Source organism: Gymnogyps californianus, chromosome 1, assembly GCF_018139145.2.
Source record: "Gymnogyps californianus isolate 813 chromosome 1, ASM1813914v2, whole genome shotgun sequence".
In the NCBI taxonomy this organism is placed as follows: Eukaryota; Metazoa; Chordata; class Aves; order Accipitriformes; family Cathartidae; genus Gymnogyps; species Gymnogyps californianus.
The window spans coordinates 25,134,208-25,156,571 of record NC_059471.1 but is presented as its reverse complement, the minus strand read 5'-3'; the positions used below and the strand labels follow the sequence as shown (position 1 = coordinate 25,156,571).

Below are 22,364 nucleotides of genomic sequence, written 5' to 3'. Positions count from 1 at the left end.
ATATTTGTTTTGGCTGTCCATGACAGCTGAGAAATAATACATGCCAATTTTAAAACCCCTCTGTGGGAGTATAGTTATTTTATTCTATTTCAAGAAGTAAAGTATGTCTTTTTTTGCTTTAAAATAGCTTGAGTCAGTAGTACATATATTAAAATAAGTTTGAAGCTGCTTTAGGCTATGCAGGAATGCGTGTGTGTGTGTGTGTGCCTGTGAGAATGAGTGAGTGAGAGAGAGGGGGAGAGAATTCGAGCCAGTCCCTAACAAATCTCTGCTCTCTTCTGTTGCAAGAGAAGGATGCATGCAGGCAACTCAGTATCTCATTATGATTTTTGTCCATATATTTAAACATGGTGTGATGCAGAAAAGTCAAGATGTTAATGCTTCTGTACAGACATTTTATGATATCTGTATGACAAGAAATTATAAATGATGAAATATGGTTATGGTTGTGGATACCCTAACAGCTTTTACTTCTAGCTTTCAGTTAGGCTTTGGACATGTATATTAGTAGTGATACAGATGCAGAAGTTAGAGACCAAACTGGTTAAGGGTTTGGTCTGGACAGCAGTAATCCAAGTGTCACTGTAGGAGTGGAGATGCTCATGATTAGCTGAAGAACATCCATTCCTTTGTTCAGTCAGTGCTGCACTGACTTGCTGGAGGTCACAGATTAAGCCAGCAGCACCTTCGTTATATGGGCACACAAATCTCTGCTCTCTTAGAACCTCAGCAATTTTTGAAGGGAAAAAATTAGAAGGGTGGGTGAATCAGAGGCACAGATATATATATGTGTATATATATGTGTATATACTTATTTGGGGAGGGGAAGAGGGGGCGATTATGGTTCATGCATTATGTGTGTGTGGTAGCAGAGGCTTCCAGCTCCGGTCTTTCCAGACTGAGATGAGTCAAATGCAGCTCAACACCACAGTTAGTGTATAAAAATAATTGGATTTAAGTATATGCTTAACATCAAGCATGCCTAATCTAAATCATTTCAAACCATACATGTGTTGGTCCTTTGCTGCGTTACAGCCCTCATGTTCTTAGTTCACATGTGCATAAGGGGTTCTCAACTCCTAACACAGCATAAATTCACCCAACTTTTCTCACCGTGGGCATACTGTTCTGCATAATCTCAGCGGGTAAGGCAAAAGGTAAGGCAAATGACTGGGAACGCAGAGCTTTGAAGTTGTGTAGGTGTTTACATGGTAGTTATCTGAATTGCACCTGGGCATTTGCTGACAGCAGAAGAGACAGTGAACCCCACTGCAAAGGGAAACATATACTTTTCTATGGAAATATTAACTTTACGACCATCACACAAATGCATTGTCCTTTATTTATATGGGTTGAAGAGTTCATTTTGAAAATAAACAACATAAGTTGACATACGTCACAGTTGAGTTAAGTGTTCATTTTCTGATGGGCTACATCAGAATTTGCAATGGAGTGGTCATTTCTGAAATGTCTTGTGTGTGTTTGCTGTGGATGTGGTGAGGTGGTGAGGTAGATGGCGTCATCTTACCTGGTGCTGGTGATACTGAAAGACATTATGTTCTTTCTTAGAAAGGGAGAACTATGAAACCTCCCAAAGGGAAAGCATGTCATTTGCATGGGAAAAGAAGGCATGGGAAAGATTTTTCTTTAAATCTGGCATAAAAGCAAACTGATAAAGACAAAACCACGCAGGCAATCAAAGAACATTGATCAGAAATTGAAAAGGTTTTACAGCAGGTTTCCGATACCGAAATGTCATATAAAGATTAAAATCTATAAAGTAATTACAAGATACAAACCAATCAGCATCTCAGCTTCTCCTAAGGGCATCAGCCTTTGCTGGGACACTAGAAGAGGCAGAGATGCTACCTAACATTTTCCCACAGGTATCCTCAGGAAGAATGCTTCAGCTATGCACAATTTCTGTAGTTTTCAGTAACTCTTTTGAATAAAATACTTTATTCTTCACTTATCCCTGCTTTATCTTTTACTGAAAACTGACCACTAAACAATCCTCCTTTGTTTTGTTTTTCCTCAAAAAGCGTAAAATGTTGACCAAGATTTTAACTGATTGCTAATACATCAGTTTACTGGGAAAAGTGCATTTTTGGTTGAGGTTATATTACAATGATTAGTTTTATTGACTGTGAAGGAGAATATCTGATACCCACTTAGAGCCTAGCCATCATGAAACATTTGTGTGGACACTCGATAGTGAAAACAAACAAACTGCTGCTAATGGCAGTCTGAAGTTCATTCCTAGCTAAGTGCTACTCCGGGCCAAGCTAAAATAACACCACAGCTCTAGCCAGAGCTCACAAGGCTTGGTTTTCATGTTCTGCCACGGATTACTGCTAGCTGCTGTTTGCTTTAGAAGTCACTCATTTCCCATAGCAGGATAGCAGAGTCCCCAGCTTTCATGCCTGCCTCTGTTGTGTGACCTCTTGTATCTTTCTCACTTCATTTTATCTTTAAAACAGATATAGCACTTCTTCTTACTCAAGAGGGTAAAAATGATAGCAATGTGTGACTCACTGTATTGTTCCAGGATCGTAAAAAACAGGGACTGTTCTCGCTTCTCACTTTTGTCCATCTCCATTTGGCAGTCATTGCTCTTCTTTTTGTCTTTCTTCCTCCCACCTCCGCCCCATCACATTTCCACCTGACCCCCGCACATATATTGTGACAACTACATTATCTCCAGTTTTTATTCATATCTTTGTTTGTACAGAAGCGTAACTGGTTATCTTAACGCAGGACTGAGCATTAATTGATATTTGCACAGTTCTGAGCATGTTGATGTTAATTCTGCTGCTGAGTCGAGAGTTCAAAATGACTAAGAGCTCCTGGGACTTGCCAAAGGTAAAAGCATCATAAAGAGGACATTTTTCGTTTCTATCATCAGAACCAAATTTGCTGAGACATGGCAAAACTGTGTCCTGTAAGGAAGTGATTGCAGAGGGTGGGTATTGGGAACGGGGCAGGATGAACTGAACATTCAGGACACCATGTAGACCAAACTTGGATACGTGTTCCTCAAACTGTTTCCTTGGCTAAACACTCGAGACTGCCTGCACCTGCTTTGCTCCTGACTGTGCAAGAACACAATACCAAACTGTCAGGTTAGATCTTAATTAGATTTAAAAATATCGAGTACTATAAAAGCCTATTTAAAAGCACAAAAGTGGGAAGTGCTGTGGAGAGTTTGCGTAAGTGAAAGGGCGGGCGGGGGGTACATCACCACTTTTTACTGGGTGGGACCAGAGCAGTTTGGCTGCCTTGGTCAGCTTGAAGGGATGAGGGGCATCTGTTTCTGCAGTGGGATGTCTGTATTCTGTCTCTCAGGTATATCCAGCTGGCCACAAAGGGCAAAATAGTGACAATAGATACGCTATTGTCACAGCTTGCTTTGGTTAGAACATGGACTTCCACGGACATAATTTAGAATCCCTGAAAATTTAAGAAAATTGCCATGGATATGTTACAGCAAAGTAACATTCTGGAGTTTTAAGTATCTACATTTCTGAAAAAAATATTTTAATTTTAACCAATCAGAGCTATTTTCTAAATTAATTCCAGTGGCCTCCAAAATCACAAGTATAATAAAATCTTTGAAGGTGAAGAAAGGATCTGACCTTATGATACCTTGAGGTCCTTTTTTCATGGATCGAAATAGAGATATTGGTAGAAATAGTTTTTCTGTTCTGTGAAATGTTTTGTCAGTTTGTAAAATTTCCTTATCTGGTTCAAGATCACAGGCCAAGACCAGTTAAAAATGGTTTTGTGAATTTCTTATCTAATGTAATATAATTAGTTAAATTTTAAAGTAAACACATTTTAAACACAAAAAGGCATTTTTTCTTTGAAAGCTATCAAAATGAAACATTTCAACAATGCCAATAATTTGCTTTTTTTATTTGATAATTTGCTTTCTCTGTTGAAAAGTTGTGTCAATTGAATTTTTAAATGGAAAAAAGGTGTGGAAAAATTCCTCAATAATTGCAGTCTCCAACTTACCGCTTCTGCTGATTCTGGTATCATTGCTCTTGTCCTTCTGTGGGTTTTGTGAATCAGTTGCAAACCACAGCAACATTTTGTTTCCCTAATGTGAATGGTGGTATCTGAGCATACCTGCATATGTGGTATGGCATAGTCAGCAACAAAGAGGCTTTTCTCAACACAGAGGCTTTTCGCTATTCATTAAATAATAGGAAAAGTTTCATGTTCAAATTTCAACTATTTGTACTGGAGCCAAATTTAGGAGACCAGATAGTTAGCTCTTCAGGGCTGCTGCAAACTGCCTGTAACGTTTGCAATGTCAGTCATCTGTCCTACGAGGGCAGAGCCAGAGCTATGAAGGATGGAGGTTAAAATCCACCTGCGAAGACCACCGCGGAATAGCAAAGTGTCATGTTATCCCATAGAGGAAATCACAGGAGAAGCAAAGGTAATGTAGAATGGTGATAGCAAAAAAATGATATTACAGAATATCAAACAAAGCACTTGCATCAGAGCGACATGTCAGACAGAGGAAATGGTAGCTGTAATGGAGGTCTCGTGACGAAAGCAACAAATTAAACAGCAGAAACTCTTTTGGGATAAAATCAATGTTCTGCTGCTTTCGTTTCCCATTTGTCAAGATGAGTGCCAGTGCTGGTGCAAGATGAATTGGCATGGCCAGCTGAGCCACAGGGATGAATGGCATCTTCCAATCTGATGGCAAAATGAGCAACTGGAATGATTTAATATCGTAACAAATACTGTAGAGGCACACCCTAACACTCACTGCAGGTGGCTGCTCCTCATGTGTTGGAACCGAATCCTCCTCAATAAAAATTTGGGTACAACCACCAGTGCCATAATTGCTTGACATTTTGAAATCATATTAGCAGCTGCTAGAAGTAAAAATCGCCCTGGTCTGTTAATATAATAAATTTTTTTAGTTAAGTATGATAAGTTACAGTTACTAAAATGCATGTTCCTTTACCGTTAGTCTTTCAGCTTGTTTTCTTCTAATTTCACTTTGAACATTGTTGAAATGGTTTTCATTGTTGCAGACTTTATTATTGCCCTGCTCCACTTATTGTAAACCTTTTTCTTTAATAAGTCATTCAAAAGTTTTCACTGTAAAATAGTTTCCAGCCAGTTTTCTATTTGATCAAAGCTTTCAAAACTACAGCCACATGAAATGTCACATTACTTTCTGGACTTTTATCAATAGTACATGGGCAAAACAGATACAGATTTGTAGCAAACAGAAGAAAACAATTTAATAAATCTTTCTTTCTATTTCAGTGCTTTCCAAACTAGCACTGATCTTGGTGTAAAATTTGAAAGAAATATTTAGAACAAAGTAAAATGCATTTTAAAAACAAGTCTTATTTTGCCAACTAAAACACTAAACTAGGGAAAATAATTTTCAAATGTTCATTAAATGTTCTTTAAAGCTGTGCACAATGACTAAATACGCTTTTATATCTGCAGGCAATATTTACAGTATTTCATCTTTTTAGAATACAACTCAGTGTATTAAGTCTATGGTTTTCAAAAGACATTTCTGTGTCCTCTGAATTCTTCTAGATGCTTGAATCACATCAGCTCATTTTAGAAACATAATCATAAAATATTAGAGTTCAATTTTCTTTGCACAGGATTAAAAGGTTCTATATGCTAGATCCTCAGAGAAACCAGGAAAAAGACAATTTCTATGATTTTGCCAGTTTAAAGCAAAGAAAGAAATTAGAATCCCTAAATTAGACTTTCTCCATGTCAGCTACAGAGAAACCCAGTTTATTTTATTTACATTCCTTTCCTGACAACCCCTTGAAACTTTACATAGCTCTCAGGAAAATGAGATGAAGTGTCAGAGGTTTAAAATGTCTGTGGAAAGATGGTGTCTGCAGTGCTTCTACAGAACTGGACTCGTTTATGACCAATTATTTGGTTCATTTTCAGTAACACACTTGGAGTGCAGGTTAGATAGCAGCAAGCATCTCAATGAGCTGTGCTAGAAAAGGGAAGAAGCCTTAGAAATCCTTTCAACTTGCATCAAATTTTGTAGATGTTCATTTATAAAATGGGCCAAACCTCTGCTTTGCTGGGGTGCATGTACCCATTAATTTCAAGTAAGCTGATACGTATTTGGACTACATGTCTTTTTTGCAGTAACTGGAACAATATTAATTATTTTTTACATATTTGTACAGCTTCAAAATATGGAACATTATTATATTTGAGGATACCTGAAGTAGCCATCTATCACTGTGACAGCTGTGCTATAAACTAACATAGGGAAAATACTTTTAATGTTAAATTGTTTAGGATAGGTGTGTATAAGAGAGTGCTGAGGGACCCTGCAGAGCAGACTGAGCATGTCCGTCCTCTGTAGCGCTTGGCCCTGGCTCTCCACTGTGCTCTTTGTGGTCTCCTGGGGTCCTGTGACTCAGTTATTATTTTGCGTATGTGACCTTTGTACCCACGGTGAAGTGAAAGCTGTGCTTTCCCTCACTAGGGAATGAACACGTGCTGCACGCCACAGAATACAGCACGAGGGGGTGTTTAAGGGTACAAAGGATGCAGAGATGGTGCTGGAGGACTCTGCAGGGTGGCAAGAAGCAGATCTAGAGCTGAGTCTACCTCCATTCTGCCATTTGGGAGTGGTCCCCAATCTCTTGAACTATGCTAAGGTTTAATTTGTAGATAGTTAATTGGAGCAGTTGCAGATAGAGCTAAGGGTGACCCAGCAGTTACGCAGTGTGGATGATCAAGGGCTCATAAATGCACCCTGGGCTTTGGGTCCAGCAGGGGCACGCTGTCCAGTCCAGTAACAAATACCCCTGCTGAATCTGACATTCATGTGAGAAACAAGATTGCCTTGATCAGTGCTGTGGGTATTCTTTAATGTCTTACACTGTTTTAAAATACCATGATGAAGACAGCATAAGAACATTGAGTTCTTAATAATGTTTTCTTATTCCAGATATTAAAGAGTCTAGAAAAGGGGACCTGGACCCAAGTTTCCCCACTTCATAGCATAGGATAGAATCATAGAACGGTTTGGGTTGGAAGGGACCTTAAAGATCATCTAGTTCCAACCCCCCTGCCATGGGCAGGGACACGTTCCACTAGATCAGGTTGCTCAAAGCCTCATCCAACCTGACCTTGAACACTTCCAAGGAGGGGGCATCCACAACTTCTCTGGGCAATCTATTCCAGTGCCTCACCGCCCTCACAGTAAAGAATTTCTTCCTAATATCTAATCTAAATCTACTCTCTTTCAGTTTAAAACCATTACCCCTCATCCTGTCACTACACTCACTGATAAAGAGTCCCTCCTCATCTTTCCTGTAGGCCCCCTTTAAGTACTGGAAGGCCGCTATAAGGTCTCCCTGGAGCCTTCTCTTCTCTAGGCTGAACAACCCCAACTCTCTCAGCCTGTCTTCATAGGAGAGGTGCTCCAGCCCTTTGATCATCTTCGTGGCCCTCCTCTGAACCTGCTCCAACAGGTCCATGTCTTTCCTGTGCTGAGGACTCCAGAGCTGGACGCAGTACTCCAGGTGGGGTCTCACCAGAGCGGAGTAGAGGGGGAGCATCAACTTCCTCAACCTGCTGGCCACACTTCTTGTGAATGAGCAAGTGGACTTGCTCGACTGCAGAGTGGGGAGCTGTTTGCTCTTCTTTCTTTCTTGGACTCCATCAGTCATGAATAGTTTGCAGTGCAATAGCTCAGCTTCAATGGAAGAAATTGAGGATTTCCCCTTCCCCCTACTTTCTAACCTGGCGAGGAGGCCAACGTGTTGCGATGCAGCAGGTATGAGGCTGAATCCCATCCAGCCAAGAAGATCTGTCTTCCATGCCCCAAGTGACTTCTCTAATAATGCTCAAGCTGTATATTAAACATGGTCTCTAAGAACACCTCCGGAGTGGTTGTATTTTAAAGGAAAATTATGAGCCCTGTTGTCAGCCTTTGAAGATACAACATAAGTACCTAAATCCAGCAGAGGTTTCAAGCCTGTACCAAAGATCAGTGCCAAGTCTCTGAGAGAAATCGGATTTCTGACACAGCAGTCTCAGCAGTGTTTTCTATGGGATAACTTCAATATTGCCATTATTCTCAGCTGACTAACACTCTCTAGGGAACTTGCAAGTGTAATCCAGACTGAAGTTCTCATTGCTGGGGCCGGGCAACTTCAAGTTAAGGCTGACATCGCTGAATGTCATAATATTACTTCCCTTTTTGGGCTGTAGAATTTTATTTTGAAGTAGTAACTAGGATTTTCTTTCCTTCTGTCAACATCTTTCTGAAAGGATCTAATAAACCTGCTAATCAGGTGATTGAGTTTTGCATGTGGATTGCTGGTTTCCTCCTTTAGAACTGTCTATATGTCACTTTAATTAAAGTTTAGCAGATCATTAAAATCGCTAGAATGAAGAACCAGCAGGATTTTCAGTCTTTATACTTTGCAGGACCTTTTTCAGCTCAGAGTGCTTTCCTTCTGTATCAGTTAACCAGTAAGAAGTTGTACAGATTTATCCTTTTTTCCTCTGAAGGAAGTGTTGTGTTTCAGAGTGGTGCTGCTGGTTCCTCACTGCAGAACGTAAACTTTCAGAATCCAAAGCCTTTTTTATTAACAGCAGATGTCAAGTCATCCTGTCAAAATGCCAGGGTTTATTTGATAGCAGTGATATTTTTGATACCATATCTGTGTTGAATAAATTCTCTCATTTTTTATTAAACATCCAGAAGAGTTATTTGCATGCTGGACAGATACACTAATTACCTTTTTTATTTTTTTTGGAGGGTGTGATTTCCTGAGAGTGAAAGATTACAGTTTGACAGGTACTCTGAAATATCAGTGGCAGATTTGGGCATATTTGAAATTAGAGCATAAAATAGCTAATAACTAATAGGAGTTGATGGGGAAGAGGGAAGCAAAAGACTTGGATACAAAATAATCTTTTTTTTTTTCTTTTAAATGGTATATGATATTATGGGATTGGCTGGCATTGCAGAATCCCTGTGCTGTTGCAAATTAAAATGTTTTTTCAGTTGTTCAAGTCAACCATTTTGTATTCATCTTCTGTGTCAGAAAAAAGCTTTTATGTGACAATAAGCTTACTGGGACATTATTAAATCATTTAATCCAGTTGTTTGATGAGTTTCATGCCCATGAAAGATTATGTATACCTCAGAGAAGCAATTTTTTGATGAGTGTGTTTATTTTGCTTATTGAGTTTATGATGCTGGTCTTTTGCTTCTACCTTCACTTCCACTTAATCCAAGGAGTTCATTTGAGTAATTTGTTTCCACACAGAATGCCTTTCAGGAAAATCTTTCAGGTTCTTTATAAATGCACTATATTCACTTTCTGCCCCCGGCTAGGCCCACAGCCTTTCTTCCCTCCTTTGCTCTGTGCCCCAAATACACTTTTTCACATGCATGGCTCTGTAAGTGAAAGGTGGTTTTAATGGGATCACTCACATACTTGAAGGTGTCCCTGGTTTTAGATATCGGTTGAACAGAGACATTATTTTCATCTTGCTCTATGAGGTTCAGATTCAGGTAATGATTTCTAACGAATTCCCTGGGCATCTTGTTCATCTGTACAGGACCCATAAATTTAATACTATGGACTTGGAGGCTATGTTTATAGGGCAATATAAATAGGCCAAGTGGCACTGGGTGTCCCCTCCTCCCCACTGCTGAGAGCATGCTTTTCCAATAGCTGGCTTGCTCCGAGCAGACCTCTTCAGAGCAGTTCGTAACAAAGCCGGAGCTGCCGAGTCAGGTGGACAAACCCGGGTCCGGTGCTTCAGCCTCATCAGTGGCCATCTTGTATTTAGCAGTGTAGATGAGCCCTCTGAGCTTCACTTAATTGCAAGTTGTCCCCTGAAGTAGTTGCACCGCCGCTGAGGGTAGGCTTGCCTGATTCACCAGGCTGGCTCATCCTGCTCTGATCATAAAGCAAAGGGTGGTGCCCTTCGCACAGGCAGGCTTCTTGGGGACCTTTGCTTGCGTAGGTGAACGTGGGATGGCCCTGCTGAGACACAGGACTGCTGAGGGGGGAGAAATGGACCCAGTATCTCATAAATTTCTGGTTTCTGCGTGCTAGTTTACATGCTTCAACAAATAAAACATGGTTATATCAGCAGAGTGTGATTGTCTTTGGCTGCTGTTTGACACTTCCACTTGCAAAATTGCTACAGCTGGAGTTGTAAGCAAATGATTTCTTTATTATTCATAGCAGCAGGTGCTGCAACAGCCTTTTGGCTAGAATTGTACTCTCTTGGTCCATGGTTTCTATATATTTGATTAGATGGTGCCATGCTGCTCAGATGGGATGCTAGTCCTCCAATAAATGTATTTTGTTATACTATCAGTTATATAGTGCATTATCATTATTATTTCCATAAATCAATTTTAGTTGGCAGCTTTCTGTTGCCACTTGGGATTGTTCTAGCAAAAATTTGCATCCTTTTTGTATGGTATCCTAAAAAGATTTTGGAAGTTAACATAGCCTGGGTTTGATTTTATAATAGCTGGTGCCCTTCTGGCTGCGCTAGAACACAGAAACCAGCTATCCAAGCAGGACTGACATATTTATTTTGATTCACATATCGTTTATGTATTCTTCAAGAAGTGCCTATCCCAAGATTCAGTACGGCAATTTAGGCACCTGCCTCCAGTGTGCTTATGCCAGCGTCGTGATGCAAAAAATCAGGTGCCTGTCCGCAGCAGGGTGACTGAGAGCAACGCGGCTCACCGCACAGTGCGGGGACAGAATGATGTGCCTCACTCAGAAAGGCATCCCAAAAACCTGGCATGCTGATGTGGGACCTGCCTATCCCTTGCCAATTGACACAGCCTGTGCCTGAATTTCCCACTCCTCTATGGAAGTAAGATGCTTCTGCTAGAGCCCTCTCCTGAGGGCTCAGCACTGACTCTTTTTAAGTGATGCTGCTAGAGAAATTTTGGCTTGTAGTGCTGTAGTTCTGCTCCTTAATCTTTGCAGAGTGGGCCAATGTATAAAGACTTGGGAAATAAGTTTAATTTCCTCTTCAGCCCAATGGGAATCAGAAGCACATTCTCCCTTTCTAGGCTGTAGAAGACCTAGGGGGAGGCAAATCCTCCAGCCTCTCTAAGAGCAAGAGCAGAAGAGGTCTGGCACGAGGGTCTGTGCAGGTACCACAGAGCCTGGCACTGGTGGGCCCTGGTGGGGAAGGGGGCTCAGCTCCAGTCTCTGTGGGCATTTCACCATCACTGAGCTAAAAATCAAAAGGGAGCCTGGATGAAATCTATACAAAACAATTCAGTCCAGGCAAGCACACAGCAGTGTGCAGGAGCCAGAGCTGGGCTTGACTTGGAACTAAAGCCAAGCTACACATTGCCATTAACAAAACGTGATTTGGACTCATCACTCATCTAGAAGTGACCACCTCACTTGGTCCCTGCTGGCTAAAGACAGGCTAACTTCAGCTGCTGCTCAGGCAGACCTTCAAATGGAGCAAGAGGCTTTTTTACAATGAAATTGTCTTGCAGAAGGGAGAACAACTGTAGTCTAGCTGTGTTTTTCCTATTAAGAGAGATGCTTAACCAATTCAGTTCCATACTTAGAGGAGGAATTTTCCAATCTCTCAGTAAAATTCTTAACTAAATAAAAGGTAAATAAAGCCCATTTTTTTATAGACAGATTCCTCTCAAGGCTGCAGAGGCAATATTGACTGAAGAGATAACGGAGCACTTGGTGCATCTGAGGGAAAGGTGCAGATGGTTGTCCATATGGGGACCAAGAACAGGGAGTGTGTCACTGCAAGGTACAGGAATGGCTGCCTTTTCAGCTGGCTGCAGACTGGGCACTTCACACATGTGAATTCACTGGTATCTGGAAGAATCAGTTCAGCCTTCTGTTTAATTAAAAAAAATCATTAGGTGTGGTTTCACCCATTCTGCTAGTTTCATTTACAGGCTGCATTGCTGGGAGAGTTGATGGATCTATCATATGAAAGTAGAATGGTGATATGCATTTAATCACTGGCAACAGCCTCCTCGTTTGGGCACTGAAAGCTACTAAAGAGAAAAGTAATGGACCGAGAGGTGCATCCAAGTATGGTGCTACTGGTACCACTTTCAGTTAGCATGGCAGACCCGAAGCAGGGAGATGAAAAATATGAAGAAAACAACACGGCAAGTCAGTTTGGCCATGTCCCTCAGACAGAGGGACCCTCTCCTGGTCACAGATGAACAAGAACCATCACTCTACTGCTCCGAGCTGCTATAGCTACAGTGTCCTCTGTTTCCCACCTGTCGGTACAGCTGCCCACACCTCTCGCCGGCAGCCTGCATGCTCCCCGAGCCCCGCCAGCATTGTGAGACACTTTCAGGCATGTTCCAGTGTGCTGGACCTCATGTATCCTTGCAGCACATACCCTGCTTATGCCAGAGACTGCTCCTATGCTCACTCCCTGCAAACAGGTGAACCTGGTTTGGGAATGAGCACCAGGTTGTCCTTAGCAAGCAAACCTAGATATTCCCCACGATTTTTATTGATGAGCTCTGGATTTTATGCCTTGTGTAAGGTGGTGGTGATTAATAATGACATATATGTCATCCTGAAATGTGGAACTCATTTGAAGGAAAAAAATGTATAATTATTAAAGAAAGATTAATTTGTTTCTTACAGGTGCTGTTTCAGAAGCTGTGTAAGGAAAAAGCAGGTAAGACACTGCATTAATTCTTGAAAGTTTCTTGGTGGCTTGTGTAGACATGCATGCGTTGATGAATGACCCACGGGAATCTCTGCTATTATATTAGTTATTTTGTGCAGTTGCTACGATCACTTCCATGCTGTTGTTCATGACATAGTGGTATAGGACTTACGTGGTTCTTAGGAAAGCTGATAATTCAGCAACTTTCAGCTTACACCTTGCAAGGTGAGTTCTGAAATAACAGGGATAAAACCAAGTGTTTGTTATTGGTGTCAGAGTGGGACTGAAGGGCTTGCCATGGCACTGATGGGCGTAAGGTGAGTCGAGGTGAAGTGTACCTGAGTGCATTTTCTGGCTCAGTGCTCGCACAGCAGCCAAGTCTGGTGAAGAGGCTTGTTACAGAGGCACATTTTCCAAAAAATATAACACCCCCCCAGGCCTTGTCCCCAGTGGCAAAGTCATGGTGACAGAATCACTCCTTACTATGAGCTCGCTAGCTAGTTAATGCAGTTGTCAATATTAACGGCATTGGTGAGTTTGACCATTATGGGGAAATTATTTAGTTACAGCTGACGTTCTGTGAGGCACCAAGATCAGAGCAGTAAGTGGAGTTAAAGACATGGATACCCTGAACTCCATGTATGTTAGCATGCCAGGAGCTAAGGAAAGGTTTGGATAGACAGATATACACACAGAGATCCTGATTCAGCAAGATACTTAACACGCAATTAAACCTGCATTTGACAAAACCAATTCATTGCAATGGGGAGTAAGCAACTGCTTGGATGATTTGCTTAATTGAGGGTAAATGTCCTTATTAAATTGTAATGAAGCACAATTAAGAAATACAGAGAAAAGAAATTGCTTCCCAGGTTACTGGAATTTAATAATAGCCCCACAGTTTTGCAAAAAGAAATGTCCCCAAAGTCTAAGTGAATCCTCATTCCCACAAAAGCCTTTGCCAGCTAGAAATATCTCAGTCATAAAACAACTGACCTCTGGAGTCACCCATTTCCAACTGCTTTTTCTGTTTCATTACTCAATATGTATGCAGTGTGTGTCAATTAAAATGAAAGCAATTGGACATCGTTGTTGTAATTATCCCTCTGTCCCTAGATGACTTAGTATCTTTTTTTGGCCTGAAGGACTAGTTTAAGCCAGTTTGCTAACTCACTGATTTCTTCTTGCTCAAAGCAGCATCTGTCTCTGCTCTAAATTGCATCCTCAGTTCTTTCCAAGGGCCACCTTAACTCTGTTAGAAACAGATGAACGCAGCCTTTTGCAGCCAATGTCACTGATTCAATGGCTCTGCTGGCAAATGTGCTGACTTAGCAAAATGCCAGCAACCCTGGGCTAGAAAACTCAGGTCTCCGTCGGCAATTTAGCCCTCATGTACTTAACATCAGGTCAACAAAATATGAAGGCTGTTGAGCATAGTATAAATGTAAGTATTTTCATTCAAGTTCTGCGCAAATTAACTTTTTCTGCTTTATGAGTTGTATGTGTATTTATTCCATGATGGTATTTGCCAATGAAACGTATGCCTGTGCTTTTCCAAAGCTAAACAAATCCCATCGATTTTGAGATTGATTTAGCAATTGTTTTTATTGTTTTCATTGCTTGGATCAAAACCTCTCTGTGATACTGAAAACTTGCTTTATAAAGAAAAGGAAAACACATCAACGGCACATAAATTTTAAATAAAACTGATTATTTCATCAGTGCTCCCATTTTTTACTATGATTAATTTTTGAATTGTTTTACTTTTATGATAACATTAATTTTGTCACCAAAAGAGACGAAGTTTAGCACCCATCTTTACAGTAGAACGTGATGGTTGAAAATTTGATAACTGCAGACATGAAAGAAGAATGACAGGTCATTTTCTGACACACTTTGGTCACTGAGGTGGAACTTTAATCATGGAAATCTAGCATATGATAGAGCTGGTAATAAATTTATCATTGAAATGCTTCTGGCAGAAAATGCCCATTTCTTCGAACTGAACCATTTTACAGGAAAAGGTTAGCATCCATTAATTTCTATTTCAAATCATTTCTGTAAAAAAGGTGTGCACGTCTTGACGTGCGATGATATAACAGTTTTCAAAATGAGAAGTTTTGATTTCTGTTTGGCTTTGAAACTTTTTGCTTTGAAATTTCTTATGTTAAAGCATTTAAAAAAAAAAAAAAAAGGCCAAATCTATGTCTTGGACTGAGGGACAGAGTTCCTTCTGGATCTGCAGTTCCTAAACATTTCTCATATTTTCTCTGCTTTCTGGATAAGAATTTTTTTTCTGTTTTGGAATTTCTCACATGAGAAGAACACCCATCCCGCCCGTATTGGCCACGTACAGAACACAACACTTTTCTGCTCAAGTTCATTTTCTGCACCACTTTCCTCTTACATCATCGCTTCTTATTCTTTCTCATTCCCTTTTGTAATTTCTTCTTCTGACCTCTTTCTTGGGAAAAGCTCTCTCAAACTAGAGCTCTCAAGGCCCAAAAGAGTCATTTCCCGGAGTACTGGTGGGTCATAGCGGGGCAGCACCCTGCACTCCCCACCATACAGCATCAACCATTTCAGATGGATGCAGCCCCTCTGGCCCCATCCCAGCAGGAGCTGGGGACGCACAGGGCAGCTCAGAGCTGCTGCAGCCAGGGTGGGGGGCTCCTGCAGCCCTTTCCCCAGGGCTGGGATGTCCTTGGCTTCTAGTCGTTCTCTGCATAAACCATATTTATGTGTGAGAGGGAAAAAAACCCTGCCCTTTGGACTGTTGTTCTCTCTCTTGCTTGCATTTTATTTTACAATTTTTTTTTTTTTTAACAAATAAATGCAATATTTTGGGGCTTCCATTCCCTGGATTTGTAGTGGGTGCCTCGCAATATGTTAAGCAGGATACCTGAAATGTGTCTTAAGGAAAGACAAAGCTGCACAGACTGCTCAGCCACCCCGGGGGAACCTCCCTTGGAGTACGAGTATTGCTGGCAGTGTTGCTGCATGCCAGCCAGGCCTAGTACCATTATTTCCAGAAGCAATAACACTGGTACTGGTGCATGCACTGGCAATAATGATGTTCTGACTATTAAAAAAATTGTGCATTAGGAAAAAATATTAAATAGTGAGGCATGAATTTATTCTGCTTTCTGGGTTTTTTTAATAGCAGCAGTGTGCTGCATGGGCCGGTGGCTCCCTGAGGGTCAGGAACAGACACGGGAACAGGGTCAGACATGGGCCAAGGATAGCCGGGCAAGGCCGTGGGGATGGGGATGGGCTGAGGCTGGGCTGGGACATCAACCTGCAGGTCGTGCCCGGCTCGGCGGGTCCCATGGCCAGGCAGGGCTGTGGCAGAGCTGGAGACAAGCCCTGCTGCAGCATCGTGGGGCTGGGATGAACGGCCCTGGGTTGGGCTGAAGTGGAGCTCCACAAAGACTTGGAAATTTATATAGTTATATAATTGCACACTACTAAGTAAATACAATGTTATTAGGAGTTAGATCTAGGTTGCAAACGTGGTGTCACCCACACGTTTTAAGATGTAGTTAGCAAGGTGCAAGGGACAGTTGCAACAAGAGAGAATATGCACTTTGGAGTGGAAAAGCTGGTTTTCGTGTAGACAGGCTTACCCTTGGTCTGTAGGTTAGCAAGTTGTCCTTTGGCTCTATGTAGAAGCAGTAGACAGGAAGACAATTCACACTTGTACTCCTTGTACATGGTGGCATGAATAAGTTTTATGAATATGTAAAAAATATCCTGTTGTGTGGCTTTACCAAGATCTGTGAAAATGCCAGCTTAATCCACTGAGCCCTACTTTCTTTCAGAGTGAACATGGCTATCCTGGTGGTAACTGTGGTTCTAACTATTAAACCACATTCCTGCTGTCACTAATAAATGATGTCATTAATAGGACTGCCACAGTCCCCTCGCTATGCAATAGACCACTCTGTTCAAGTCATCATCAATGCTTGTCTTCTCGTATTGCCAGGCACATAACACCAAACCCAATCTGCACCACCTATCTCTATTCTGGACTTGTAACCCAGGAGGTCCTAATTGTCTGCTGTGGTACCACAGAGAACACCTTGGTTAGCTGCTCCTCTTGCCATCAGATTGCTGCTGGGTTTTTAGACAGCCTGTGGTAGTCACTATTAAAACCTGGCTGACTGATGCTATGCATTCTTACTATCTCTGAGTATACGTCTTAGTAAAAATCGTTCTATGCAGGTTGAGCATTCTAGCTGCCTAATGTATTTTAAAGTTATCCCCACATAGCTCAAGATGACTAACACAGAGCACACTTATTCACTGGTAGGGAAAATGAGCTTTTACTTTGCTGACAAAAATCTGAAGTCAGATTAAAAGCTGACACATCCTCTATTTTAGTGGTATGTATGAAACACTAAATATAGCAGCGTGCTTGTGTATTTGCTGATACATGGTAATGTAGTCTGTAGGAGAACAGCAATGGGCTGGCAAGAAAGATGGTGCACTGCAGTAATACGATAAAATCCTCATGTGACCTTGGCCATTTCAGAAGTACTCCATGGATAATTGTGTATCCTTGACATATATTACAGAATTCAAATAGAGGCAGTTGTGGTCCCAGGGCTTTAACAAATAGCCTGATCCTGCAATATTTGTCCAGGCATAATGCTAATTGATTTCAAGGAGAGGTCTCCATAGTGTATGAAACCAGAACTGTCCTGTATAGCAGCTGTATATGAACAACTGCCAACAAAGGGCCTGATTCTGGGAACTGAGAGGGAACTGCAACTCCATCTGGCTCTTGTTAGAAACTGCAGGTGCTTGATTCATCGCAAGATCAAACCCATATACAGTAGTTCCCACTGATTGCATATTTTTGTGTTTCCTTGGTCATATAACATTTTATGCTCATGTTTATATTTTACCTTTGCTGCAGTCCCTGGGCAAGAGTTACGGGTTAATTGCACCGTGAACAGGGAAATGGATGTGACTCACAGAACCATAACCTGTTCTGGGATTTTCCTTTTGCTCATGGGGAGATGGAGAGGTGATCTCTTTCAGCCTTTCACTTCCTATGGATGCCTGGCAAGTGTGCTGGGGGTGGCGCTGGGGCTGTGGCCGTGAGCCCCCTTGTCCCATCCTCTGCAGGGGAGAGCAGCAGCTGGGTTAGACATTCTGCAGTCCCTCCCGAGACCTAGGTAGTACTCATGCCTCGTGCTGTCATTACTCCAGCTACAAGAGTTTACCCAAGATGAGAACCTGACCTTAAATAACTGGGGAAAATAAAACATCCTCATCCAATGATCCCATGCATTTACTAGAAAGCAGAATGGGGTCACTTTGACATGTTTCCAGCATGAAGTGGAGATGCTTACTTTGGACTGAAAAATGAACAGGCTGTTTTCCTCAGCAGTGGTATAGTGAAAGTAAACTAGTGAATAAACCCAGCTGTTTGGTGGCCTTGGCCTGTTAACTAGTTAAGCTCTGCATTGCTCAAATTAGAAATAGGTAGACTTGGTGCTTGTCCTGCAGTCAGTGCATCAGAGGATCCTTTCATTTGGCTCCTGTTCTAACTTCTGTGCGGTGCCAGTTTGGCTCCCACAATTAGGCAGTGAGATTGCCTCTTCCTGCCTATATGCTCCTTTCATAATCAGAAATGATAGAACAAACCCCTTCTTTGTCCTTCTGAAAAGGCAAATCTTTGCTACTCAGCTCCTACTGATGTATTGGAGCAGCTGAGGGCAAACTGTGATCCTCAGCTCTTGAAAGCAAGAGGAAAATGAGAATTGTTACTATATATATCTCAGGATATTGCTGTTTCTAAAAAAAACCTAGGTGTAGATTAAAATCATATATGTTTACTGGTTTAGTATGTGAATTATAGACAAAAGCTTGATCTGTTAAGGAATACTCTGAATTTTATATAAGAAACTTCTGAAACAAGCAGTAATGTATAAAGACACTTTATACACATACTAATACTCAATGTCATTGTAAATATCTTCCTCCATTTCCCTGCTCCATAGTTCTTTCTGTAACTTTGATTTTCAGTCAACATTTTTAATAAGAAAGAAAAATATTGAAAAGACTAGAGCTGATAAATGTTAAAAATAATACCTAGTCAATAATTGTACAAAATATAGGTGGTTTCAGAATGAAGGTATTATAAACATTTTTCCTAACTAATTTTTGTTTACAGCTTGGACTCCTAAGGAGAGCTGAACACTAAACAGCTGATAGATGAGCTTGGGTTTGTAACTACTCTCGAGACGTGACAGGAACCTTGCTGTAAATGGCGATCTCATGCTAACTGATAAATTGCTCTAAAGTTTTGCCTCTGTTGGAATTAGAGGGTGTTGGTTTCCAGCAACAAAGGTCAGACATGGAGCCGTAGGATTCTCCAGTCATTTTCTTCTATGACTGAACAAATGTCTGACAAAGGTTGTGGACAAACAGCCATTTTCAGCTCCATTGCATCTGAGCAACCAACTTCCTTTAAACTGGGGTTTTCCAAGAGTCATGGCAGAGGGCACATTTTGGCATTTAACGTTTATTCCAAAACTAATAAATGCCTGGAAAATTTTCACTGAATAATAAAAAAATCTAGTATACCTGTTTTCTGTTTCAATTAGACCTTTCCCTCAGACCTCTCTGATAGCCACAATGCAAGCTATGTCCTTGTATTTTATTTCCTGGGCAAGGTATAACTTCAAAAGTTTGAAGGTTAGACATTTTAAAGTATGCAAGCAGCAGAACAAATCTTTAGTGTTTTATAATGCTAACTAAGCATTACAGCTCTGAGACACACACATACATGGAAGAATGAGGTATATAGTAGGAGCCTTTTGTTTTCACAGAAAGCATTTCTAATGGGTAGCAGTTCCAGCAATTTTAGTGTTCCCCATTAGAAAACACTTCCCTCATGTAGCAATTCTCTAGGTTCAGCTTTTGCTATTTAACTACTTAAGATCATAGAATCATAGAATGGTTTGGATTGGAAGGGACCTTAAAGATCATCTAGTTCCAACCCCCCCTGCCATGGGCAGGGACACCTTCCACTAGACCAGGTTGCTCAAAGCCCCATCCAGCCTGGCCTTGAACACTTCCAGGGATGGGGCATCCACAACTTCTCTGGGCAACCTGTTCCAGTGCCTCACCACCCTCACAGTAAAGAACTTCTTCCTTACATGTAATCTAAATCTACCCTCTCCCAGTTTAAAGCCATTACCCCTTGTCACTACATTCCCAAGAAGTAACTTTTGAGTTTTTGTGCTGTATCAGAGTGACAGGTAGCTCCTCTCTGAAAGGCTCAGGACACAAGATAGATTCTGTGCTGTTTCTTTGTTTGCAACTCAGGCAGGCAAACACAGAGGAATGCTTCTGGCTGGAACGTATGGTTAATGTAAGTTATTTGGGGCAATAAAGCTACTGAACGAAGCAGCCAGCTTCTGACCTTTTGCAACATAGGACCATTTGTGGGACCATAATCAGACCATACCACTGTTTCATGCTATTGAACAACCTGCCGTGGTGCAACGTCTGCTCAGAGGAGATGGCCGTGGCACAAAAAGACAGCATCTGTGTAACTGTAACTGGCTATGGTCACAGGTACCAGTTTCCACTTCCATGAGCACCAGAGAGATGAAACCCTCTACTGTTCCTGGTGTTAGGATTGAAGGCAGGATCTGTAGGCATGAGCCTCAACACCTTGCGGTTGAGTGAAAACCACATTAACTTGAAGGAAGTAATCACTGCATAAGCCTCTCCCTAAATATAATGGGACCACTAGAGGAGGACAAAGAGCTGTGTAGTGTTAATGATGTGAACTACAGGGGCACCTTCCTAAGAAGCAGGAGAGTTGCTTTAGCAAGCTTTTCAACGGAAAACCATCCAGTCTCTGCCCTTCCTGTTCTCTGTATTAGATTCCATCCAGGCCAGCAAGATGGTATGACAGAAGTGCACATAGAGATGCTGGTATTTATTGAGCGCTCAGCACAAGGCAAAAACAAATTAGTAATTTCCACCATGCTGTCAAGCCACAGCTGAAATGCAGCAATAGGAGGAGGCCGGAGCTGCATATGAACACAAAAGACATGCCAAAGCCATCCCATGTATAATTCTGTTGCATATAATGGCATTTGCCAGTTGTGAATTTGGCTCTGTGCCTTTATGAAGGCAGGGCAATAAGAAAGGCAAGTTCAAGAAAACAGCTGGCCAAAAGGTTGCTTTATATGTGGGTATTATTAAGTGGATCTGAAATTGCTATTCCAGTCTTGGTGAAGTGTTGGCTTTTGACATGGGGTCTGAGAAGGTAATGGCTTTAGGCTTTTATTTGAAATTTGTTTATGTTAGGTACATACCTACCCTGGAATTTTTCTTGGTTCCTAAAGACTCTGTTACATAAGGCTAGTATGTATGTCAGGACAATTTGTTTTAAAGCAAAAGGACAAATCTTTCCCTGGTGTAATTCTTGTGAAAACTAATGGTTTTACATCAGAGTTGACTTAAGCATCAATTCAACGATGGTTTAAAATTAAGCAATATGATTAAATAGTCAAGAAGTTGCTCAGCACACTCTGTGCAAGGCATAGGTCTGCCTGATTACCATGCAGGTTTTTAGTATTAGCTGCAAATTTTTGAATAGGAAGGACAGACTGCGGCATGTGCAATGTTTGAAAATTGGTTTGGATGACTTCTACGTGGAAATGTAACAGGAAATGCAGAATTTACTTTTAAGCAAAGTTGATGAAAAATTCATTTATTCCACGAACTGCAACGGATAGTATTTTTTTTTGATTACTTGAACAGTTACAGTTGTCATTGTATATTGCTTAGTAATAACTGTCATTTTGTGGAATTCTTAGCTTACCAGGGATGTAAGGATTTCTTCTTACTTTAAATTCAATCCTTGCTACAAAATATGATTACATGTGATATGTAATTAACACTAAGATAATACTTGCTAGTGAGAAAAACTTGCTTTTGAGTCAGGAAAATGCCCATCTGCAAGCATCACTGAAGTTATTAGATTGGTTGAATGGTTTTCAAGTCCATAATTATGAATTTCTTTTAGAATTGCCTTAATTCTGAGAAGTAAACTGATTCTAGCATAGAATCTTGCAGCTTTATCCTGTAGAATATTAAGGATTCCTCCTTTGTACAATCTAATTCTGTGCCAATTGCAGTCACTGGCAACTTGGTGGGGGTAGGATTAGTCCTTAATGATGCATTTAGAGCTGTATAGAAAATTATTTGTATCTGTAAATATAAAAAATACCTTCCACTTTTCACAGCATTTCAGAATCAAACAACTCCTCTAAGTAGCTGAGGAAATGGGAAGCTCAGGAACACTATATGTCATAAAATGTATATAATTCTTTTAGCAAAGTCTTAAAACTACAACTTACTTGGATTGTGAATTAAGTCATTTATTATTTTTAAATTGTTTGTACTGAGGTAGTGACAGTGGGCCTCAGGCATGGAGCTGTGTCCTTCTGAGCACCATACAGGCAGAATGGGAGTCCTTCCCTCAAACCTTACAGCCTTACATTATCACCAACGTTCTTCATACAAAAAGGTGACTATTAAAACATTTACATTTCTTTCCAATTCATAATTCAAATAATTTGTCAAGAGCTTATTTTCATGCATGTTGGTCTGTGAGCTGATTGGTG

At 41.0% G+C, this 22,364-nt stretch overlaps 1 protein-coding gene across 1 annotated transcript in view; it reads left to right on the top strand.

The window, feature by feature from the left end:
- Positions 1 to 22,364, top strand: part of STARD13 (StAR related lipid transfer domain containing 13) — a 263,350-nt gene that overhangs the window by 77,447 nt on the left and 163,539 nt on the right. Inside the window, exon 4 of the mRNA XM_050897253.1 lies at positions 12,681 to 12,714. Within this exon, the coding sequence (XP_050753210.1) occupies positions 12,681 to 12,714 (34 nt within the window). The remainder of the gene's footprint in view (positions 1 to 12,680; positions 12,715 to 22,364) is intronic.